The sequence below is a fragment of the Arvicanthis niloticus genome, chromosome 6, assembly GCF_011762505.2.
Source record: "Arvicanthis niloticus isolate mArvNil1 chromosome 6, mArvNil1.pat.X, whole genome shotgun sequence".
In the NCBI taxonomy this organism is placed as follows: domain Eukaryota; kingdom Metazoa; phylum Chordata; class Mammalia; order Rodentia; family Muridae; genus Arvicanthis; species Arvicanthis niloticus.
Window position 1 is genome coordinate 41,952,703 of NC_047663.1, and position 9,272 is coordinate 41,961,974.

Below are 9,272 nucleotides of genomic sequence, written 5' to 3' on the forward strand. Positions count from 1 at the left end.
AGAGGCAGATGGATCTCTGAGTTTTGAGGCCAGCCTGGTCTACAGGGTGAGTTTGAGGATAGCCAGGGCTACACAGAGAAGTCCTGTCTTGGGGAAAAAAAAATGTAGAGAAGATAGGAAGGAGTTTGGCAGTTTATCTGAGGCACTAGAGAGGCTGAGCTTTAAACACTGCACAGTGCTCAAGTGTGTCAGGGCACCTCATTTACTCATGTATATTTACATTTCTCTTAATTTTATATGTGGAAGCTTCTTAGAACTTTTTAATTGGCTTAGTATTAAATAATTGAATTTGCCTAATTAAAGCCTTCCCAGTTTTCTAGCTATGTTTACAGTAGTTTTTTTTTTTTTTTTTTTTTTTTTTTTTTTTTGGTTCCTTTTAAAGATCTTTGGATGGATTACATCAAGGAAGAATTGAGCCATCCCTTCGGTAGACCTGAGAACTGCGGACAGATCTATTGGCGTGCCATGAAAATGTTACAGGGACAGTCAGCAGAGCTGTTTGTAGCTAAACATGCCATGCATCAGGCTGGTCACTAGTCACCACCAGTTTGCTCAGATTGTATTCCAAGTCTCAGGGCAGGTTTGTGATGAGCTGGTGTGTGAGTTGTCGAGAGCTGGCAGGAGAACTGATTGATTTTTGTAATATACTTTTACTTGGCGTTACTCTTTGGTTCCAGAAACAAGAATTGCTGGTGCCTGTTAAATCTAAAATACACAGAAATCATATGGTTCAGTTTCATTCTTTGTTCCAGGCTAAGCATATCCAGCTCTAATCTAGACTAAGTATAAGGGAGCCGGTTCAAACCCAAGAGAAAGTATAGTTTTGTGTGTTCTCTTCTTATTGTGAAAGCCTGCATGATGCTTGTGGAGATAGGCAGGGCTAGAGTAAGGATGGATTGCCTCGACCCTCCAACTCCCGGAGAATGACACAGAGACTTTATTTATGAAAGCTTAGGCCTTATAGCTTAGGCTTGTTCCCAACTACTTCATATAAATTAATCCTGTCTATATTCATCCATGTTTGTCACATGGCTGGTCACCTCTGCTCAGTCTCATACATCCGAGTTCCAAGGGCTGGCCGATCTCTCACCTCTCAATTCTTCCCAGAGTTCCCATCTCTGCCTGGATGTCCCGCCTTCCCTCTCCTGCCCTGCTATGTACAGGCCATCAGCTGTTCATCAAACCAATCAGAAGGTGATGGAGAAGAATGTTTACAAACTACAATGCAGATGATGCTTCATAAAAATAAGAGTACCGCCAAGCAGTGGTGGCGCACGCCTTTAATTCCAGCACTTGGGGGCAGAGGCAGGTGGATTTCTGAGTTCGAGGCCAGCCTGGTCTACAGAGTGAGTGAGTTCCAGGACAGCCAGGGCTACACAGAGAAACCCTGTCTCGGGAAAAAAAAAAGAGTAGCAAAGTCTGGACAGCACTCAGCACTCTGCTGATACAGAATCAACATTTGAATATTCAAAGACAACCTTTACAGTACCCAAGATTATCCCAACGCTAGGACAGTGCAGAGCAGAAAGCCATCTGTGATCTAAGCAAGGCCGAACAGTGACTTCATTTCCTGTATCTGAATTGGATCTGTACTTTTAAATTAACCATTCAGGAAATATGAGCCTTCCTTTACCTGCAGGAAAGAAGGGAGACTTGCACGATGAATGGCAGGGAAGGAGTTGCTGAGGATTGGGAGAAGTTTATCCTTTAAGGAGGTTAAGGTGACGCAGAAAATGATTTGGACAGGCCAAGAATTGCCTGGAGGACACCCAGCTTTGTGGCAGGGGAGGGAGCAGAAAGTGCCTCAGTGGGAGAGATGGAGGAGAGTTTGGAACAAAGGAGGGCATTTGGGGAACGGGGGTGGGGGGGACTGAAATAAGTCTTCTCACTTTTTTTGATACTAGGTTTTTGGTTTGCTTCTTTGTTTTTGATAAACCCTTTGAGGCAAGAGCTTTACCACTGAGACTGATCTGCTTTGAGCACGTCTCACTAAGTTTTGGCTGGCCTTGAAAGTTCTCAAGTCAAGGTAGGCCTTGAACTTTGAATCCTCTTGCCTCAGCCTCTCAAGTGGCTGAGATCACAGGCCTGAACAACTGGACCTGGTTTCACTTAACATTTTGATATCATTGGGAAGGTATTCAGAACAAGTTACTTGATGGTAAGGCTTAGTTAACGTTAGGTTCATTAGTTACGTGGAACCCCTGGAGCATTCTTAGCATTCCATTGCCTCGCTTCATTAACCTCCTGTGGCTAGAGCTTGCCAGTTATTATTTTTTTAAGTTGGTATTATTTTTTTTTTAAATGGTATTGGTGAAGAATTCTTGTCAGTCTTTGGTCACATTCACTAGTTGGTACTTCCTTGGGGGACTTATTTGACAGTGAAATTACTGAATTTAGGTAAAAGAACGAAACTTGCCAATTTGCTCTTTCCAGCATTATATGCAAGAGGCAACACCCTTGTCCGCACTCTAAATTACATACTTCCTTTCATCATTGTATAATTCACCATTCAGTAGTTGAAAGTGATACATCTTTGCTTAAACTACTTTTTCTTACTAATTCATGTTTTAAAAATACATTGAGACAGGGCCTGGAGAGATGGCTCAGAGGTTAAGCGCACTGACTGCTCTTCCAGAGGTCCTGAGTTCAATTCCCAGCAACCACATGGTGGCTCACAACCATCTGTAATGGGATCTGATGCCCTCTTCTGGTGTGTCTGAAGACAGTGTACTCATATAAAATGAATAAATAAATCTTTTAAAAAACCAATACATTGAGAATGTTAATCTTTTGTTTGTCTTTCATTTCTTACAGGTAAGTTTATGATTCTCTTTACTTTGTTTGCTGTTTTTGATGCTGGAAGAATTTCTTTGTGACTCTGTCCCTTCTCCCCAGTACTGAGATCAGACCTAGGGTCTCACACATGCTATGTAAACGTGCTTCCATGCTAAACCCTCAGGTTTTGTCTTTGTTTTTTTAATATATATTTGTTTATTTTATATTTATATGAGTGCTCTGTCTGCATGTACACCTGCATGCCAGAAGAAGGCATATCACACAGATGGTTGTGAGCCACTACATGTTACTGGGAATTGAACTCAGGACCTTTGGGAGAGCAGCCAGTGCTCTTAACTGCTAAGCCATCTCTCCAGCCCCCACCCCCAGTTTTAAAGGCTTTCCAGTTTCTCCTCTTGCCCAGGACAACTGGATCTCGTCCTCAAGCAGTTGACTAACTTCGGTAGCACTGGGTGGCCGATCTGCCTGTTCTCTCCTTGGTTCATTACATATAATGATCCTTAGACCCTTAGTATATATTGAATCCTTGCATGCTAGAGTATGAAGTGCATTTTTGAGCCTTTACTGTAGTTTGCTTTTTTTTTTTTTTTTTTTTTTTTTTTTTTTGAGGGAGGGGTGGAGACAGGTTCTCTTTGTAACCTTAACTGTCCACCTGAGTGCTGGCACTAAAGGCATGCATCTCCACTGCCCAGCCTTGTCATTTGCATTTTAAAAACTTAATTTTATAGCTGAGCATGGTTGTATATACCTTTAATCCCCGAACTTGGGAAGGAAAGGCAGGTGGACCTCTGAGTTCGAGGCTAGCCTGCTCTACAAAGTGAGTTCCAGGATAGCCAGGGCTACATACAGAAACCCTGGCAGAAAAAAACAAAAGAGAAAAAAAAAATTGATCTTATCTGTGTGAGTGTTTTGCCTGCATTTGCCTCTGTGTACCACATATGCACACCTGGTGTCATTGTATGCCAGGAGAAGGTGTTGGAGTTAGCTGGTTGTAGGATGCTGGGAATTGGATCTGGGAAGCTCAGTTTTCTAAGTCTCTTATGTGGTATTCTTAATTTAGGAGGAGGTACATGTTGCCTGTGTGATAGAGAGTGAAGATGATAGTGGTAAGCCATTTTAGGGCACAAAGGTTGAATCATTCTGATAGGACTTGCAGACCTTGTCAGTCGTTGCTGAGTCTTGAGGAGGGAACACATCAGTGACGACTGTCTACAGTTGGCTTATGTCCCCTGCAAGCCTTTCCTGTCCTAGGTGCCACCTGGAACATCATGCAGTTCATCTAGCTAGTTCACCTACAGTTATATCTAAAATTAAGTAATCCAGTTTCCTATTCACACTGGTTACTTTTTTTTTTTTCTGTAATCCTGACTCACCTGGAACCCAAGCTAGCCTCAAACGTACAGAAATCCACTTGCTGCTGTCTTCTAGAGTGCTTCTACAGTCTTCCAGGTCTGTGCCACTAAGAGGGGCCACACTTGTCATATTGTTACTGTGTTTAAATGACCACATGGTTACCATGTTGCACAGTACAGATAATAGAGCTTGTATTTCCACCATTGCAGAAGATTCTGATAGGACTTGCAGTGACAGAGGCAGCCAGACAGTTGTGGATCAGCACAACAGCACATTAATTGGCCACATTTCCTTTGTAGAAAAGTCTACATAGAGGCAAGACTTCTAAGGCGCCCCCTCTAGAGCTTTGCGTCCGCGGAGAAATCACGAGACGCAGAGATCAGGTAGTTACTGTAAACGAGGCTTTTTAATCTTTATCACCCACGTGGAGAAACAGAGACGCGGAAGGGTCGAGCTGAGGAAGGGGTCCCGCTTAAGTACAGTCCAGAGTGACGTATTCACTTTTGATTGGCTGTTCGCTCACCACCCAATATGCCTCGGGATTGGCAGTGGCTAAGGCACGCCTATCTGCCTAGCAACTGCGCAGCTAAATGTTTACATCTGGCGAAACATGCGGCCAGGGCCAATCTTGGAAATGCAGACGTGTAGCCACTGAAACAGCAGCTCACTACAAAGACTAACATTGAATAGTTTGTGTCAAATGGCTATTCACCATAGACCAGCACTGCCAATAGCTCATACCAAGTCCAGCCTGGTGATTACAGGTTGATTGAAAGGCACTACCGAGAAGTCCACAGAAACTATACCTCACACCAACTTGCAGAAGTCACTCCCAGCACTATCTGCTTCTATACTCTTGGGGTGGAACCTCGTGAATCATTCTGCACTTGCTGAGTCTTCAGGAGGGAGCACGTCAGTGAAGACCATCTATGGTTGGGTTATTTCTCCTGCAAGCCCTGCCTGTCCCAGGTGCCACCTTACTTGCTTTGAAGCAACAAGGAGAGTGACCAGGCTCTGGTCAGAATCTGACAGCACCGAATATTTAAGGTGTCATTGTTTATACTGGGTCCACACAATGTAGGAGTTTTTGATCAGCTGTTGTGTAGAATGGGTTAACCCTAAAGACCATCCTTAACTCAAAATGGAGACCTGGTTGCTAAGTTCTCATCCATTTGTGAATAGTTGAATCGCATCCTAGAATTACAGAAAACCCTGTGGAATGGTAGAGTGAAGAGCGGTTGGCAGTTCAGAGGCATTTTTCTATACCATCAGGCAGACTTGGACCATTTTAATACTGAGATGGGAATTGAAGGCATCAGGCGTTGGGTAGGATTGACACTTGTCCTTTCAGACCCAATTAAGCATCTGGCCTTAAGATCTACACAGGTAGTTGCTTTCAGAGTCGGTACCCCAAAAGTCATTTCTGAACCAACAATGGACAGTGGGGAGTACTTGTTCTGTTAGCACATGATGCCCCCTGCCATGCCCTGCCCTGCCCTGCCCTGCCCTGCCCTGCTTGTATTTTTTGACAGGAATTTTTTCCCCCTTGACCAGGAGTAGCCATTGCCCAGGCCAGACCTCTAGATTTTCCAACTGGCAGCCAGATTCTGGATACCTCCTGGCTAAGCAGCTTCCCAGATGTGGAGCCTTGGCAATGTGGTTTGGAACCTCAGTCAGCTGTGGTCAGGTGTTGGCAGCCATGCAGCTACTTCAGGTCAGCAGCTGGGGAGCTTGCAGGAGCGGGCTCTGCCAGCAGCATCTGTAGCCCAGGGATCGGTGAGTGGCGTGGGAGCGTGTGGGCAGGTGTTATGAATCAAGGGAAACCTGTGGCTGGCAAGCTGAGGCAGGCAATAAATAAATAGCCTGTTAAGAGGCTGCAGGGTACGGAAACCTGTAGGTACTTTGAAGGCAAGCAAGACTAGGTTCCTCAGTGTGTTGGTAAATCAGAGTTGGAGCTGAAGGCAGAGCTGGGCACAGCTGCTGGGGAGTCTGGGCGAGGGCAACAGGAGAGGGCTTACCTAGGCATGCTTCATGGCAGGATGCTTGGCTCACCCAAACACTAGGTCACACACGTGTGTTCTTTTATATTTAAAGAAACAAAACCCAAAGGCCTCTTTAATTCAGGGTTTCCAGAAATATATTTTCATGTTGTGCCAGCCAGTTTCTGGTTCCCCCCCACCCCCAAGACCATTATTATTACAGTCTTCACCTACCTTTGTTCAGTGTCAGCCCCTGCTTTCTCAGTGTGCTCCTTGGCCGTAGACTATGTTTAAGGCCCTATTTGGCACCCCGAGTTTTGTCTGGCATAGCGCATATGCATATTAATTGGGCTGGCGATCCAAGGTGACACTAGAAGATAGGAAGATAGATAGATTTGCAAAGAAAGTCACTTTGGGTTGCAGAGTTGGGTGAGACTAATTTTGCTATTGTGGAGCAGGACAGGTTGTGCCCCTCTCTATGGAGGGTGGTGGCTTCCTGAAAGTGGGAAAGAGAAAATGAAGGGCAAGTGGCCTTGGAATTTGGGCCCCAGAACAGACAGAGGCAGACAGATATGTTTAGCAAGTGGATGGATGTGTGTATGTGTACATGTGACAGGGCTGGTCTTGTGGTAGCTGAGGGCTGTTGGAAGTCAGTTTTATTTTATATATATTTGTGAATGCCTGCATATGTATATGTGTGTGCACCATGTACTTGCCTGGTTTCTTCAGAGGCTAAAAGAGGGCAGTTGTGATTGCCCTGTGGGTGCTGCTCCTACTCACCCACCTCTACTTCCCATGCCTCCCATCCAAGGGTTCTGAAGACGCCCATACAGCGCCCCCGCCTGGGGACCGAGTGTTTACACATGAACCTGTGAAAGATGTTTCCCATTTATTGTTAATATGGGGGATGATAATAACTACCTCTTAGGGTTGTTCTGAGGCTGGAGTGGGAGAATTTAGAACTGTACTGTCCAATTCAGTAGCCAGTAGCCATAAATCCTGTGTGAATTTGTTAACTATAACTACAGTGTGAAATCCTGGCCACATTTCATGTGCTCCATGGGTACACATGGCCAGACAGATTTGAAAGCATTCTCAACCTCAAAGAAAACTCTCATGCATGGCATTTTACTCTTGCTAGGTACTCACTGCCAGGGGACTTCTGTGGGTTTTTTTTTTTTTTTTTCACCTTTTTTCTTTAAAAAACAAAAAAAAAAAACTCAGCCAGACTCTTCCAACAACCTTATGTCCATTTTACAGATGAGGAAACTGAGGCACAGAGTAAGCTAAAGATAATTTTGATTGTTGCAAAAGATGAGTAACCATAAATCTGTCATTGACCATTTGGGTGGGATGTACATTCCAGAGGCATCTGTCACAGTGGACTTGTTCTTTGGCCATTGTGACCACCTGGTTCCAGAACATTTTACTGCTCCAAAAACAACTCCTGTGCATTGGTAGTTACTCCACTCCCTTCTCCTGAGCCTGCTGTCACTCACTTGCATGTCATCTCCATCCATTTGCCTATTCTGGGTAGGAAAACGTGAGTTGACTATAAATGGGATCGTGTAGTAGATGCTTTCTTGTGTCTGGCTCCTTTCAGCCTCAGCATAGTTTTGAGTCTCATTCATGTTGCAGGATGTGTCAGCGCTTCATTCCTTTCTGCAGATGAATGCTTCCCTCATTAGATGGACCACATTTTGTTGGTTGTTCTTCATCCATCAGTGGACAGACAGACATCTGGAATGTCCTTGTTTTGTCTGACGCTGTCTTCAGTTCCTTGGGGTGTGCATTTGGAGGTAGTTTTGCTGGGTCCTGTAAGGCTAAGTTGCTGGAGAATCAGCTAAGGAAATCGCAGCTCAGTTCCACATTTAGTAATTGGCAGAACAGATTTGAACCCAGCCAGTCTGCCTTCAGACCTTGTGCTTTGAGCGTCACTTACTGCTTAGAGCTGTTGTGACTACTACAGTCTTAACGCCATGCCTTTTTAGGCTAGCTCCTTTCCCACCCTGGTCCCTGGCATCACTAAAGCACTCTACTTAGAAATCCATTGTCTTGCTCCAGGCTTTATCCCAGTATTTGTGAAGCCATTTAACAATGTACATTCCAGCTTCCCAGAAGGCAGGAGGCCTGTGGGGAGGCCTGTTAGGACTGGACCTTCTCCCTGCACCTCTGGTCTCCTAACTCCCCCTTCATTCACACTCACCCTTAGTGATCTCTTTGAGGTCAAAAGGCAGAACTGAAGAACAAAATTAAATACAAGCATTTGTCTTCTGTTAGGATAAGGCCCTTTGGCTTAATGGCATGTCAGTGACCCTGAATTGAAATCTCTATGAGGCTCCCCTTGTGGACTGCAGGACTTGGCAATTAGTGGCCTTGTTTAAGACAAAGCATTTTGTTGCAGAGAGATGTCCAATCATATTTCTAAAAGCATCAACCAAACAATGTTTCTGTAAGCGCTGGGATAACCCAAGAGCACTGTAGGCTGTTTGGCTGCTCTCTTGGGGGGAGGTCAGCCCAGGGTTTAGTAAGGACCTGAGCAGACCTGTGGTTTATCAGTTTTAAGACCTTCCCTCATTAGATTCTTAACAGTGGATTCCAGAGCACCCGTAGTTACACTCGCTCATGGGAAGGGCCCTCGTTTAGAAGAGGAAGGCTTTGCTGTGGAGGTGGACAGGGCATCATGTACCTGCGATCTGTGAGAGGAGCATGCTGTCCACTCACCGAGGAGGCTGGCTGCTGTTTGCCTTTGTGCTTTAGGACTTTTTTATGTGTATATGTGCTGACCCTATTTACTTATAGACAGTCTCTAGTTCTAGTGATCCTCCTGCCTCAGGCTGGGATTATTTATATTGATATGTCTTATACATAATTTTGGCTTTTTAAAGTTGGTTTCTATTTTTATTGATTTAGAAAGTAAGAATTTTTGTTAAGAGATAACAAGGCACAGCAATTTTTTTTTTTTCCTGAAAAGTTTAGACACCTGTGGAGGTCAGAGGACAACTCATCCAGGGCACTTCTCTCCTACCAGGTGGCCTTTGGGGTTGACTTGAGTAATCACACTTGGCAACAATCACCGTGGCCCACTGAGCCATCTTGCCAGTCCAGTTTCTTTTTCACTCAGTCTAGACACCTAGCTTGTGC

The 9,272-nt window shown here is 44.7% G+C and overlaps 1 protein-coding gene across 1 annotated transcript in view; it reads left to right on the top strand.

Annotated features, from left to right (window-relative positions):
• Utp6 (UTP6 small subunit processome component) overlaps nucleotides 1-2,769 on the top strand; it is a 29,473-nt gene extending 26,704 nt beyond the window's left edge. Inside the window, exon 19 of the mRNA XM_034507027.2 lies at nucleotides 383-2,769. Coding sequence (XP_034362918.1) covers nucleotides 383-537 — 155 coding nt within the window. The 3' untranslated portion in view covers nucleotides 538-2,769. The remainder of the gene's footprint in view (nucleotides 1-382) is intronic.
• The last annotated feature ends 6,503 nt before the right edge of the window (nucleotides 2,770-9,272 follow it).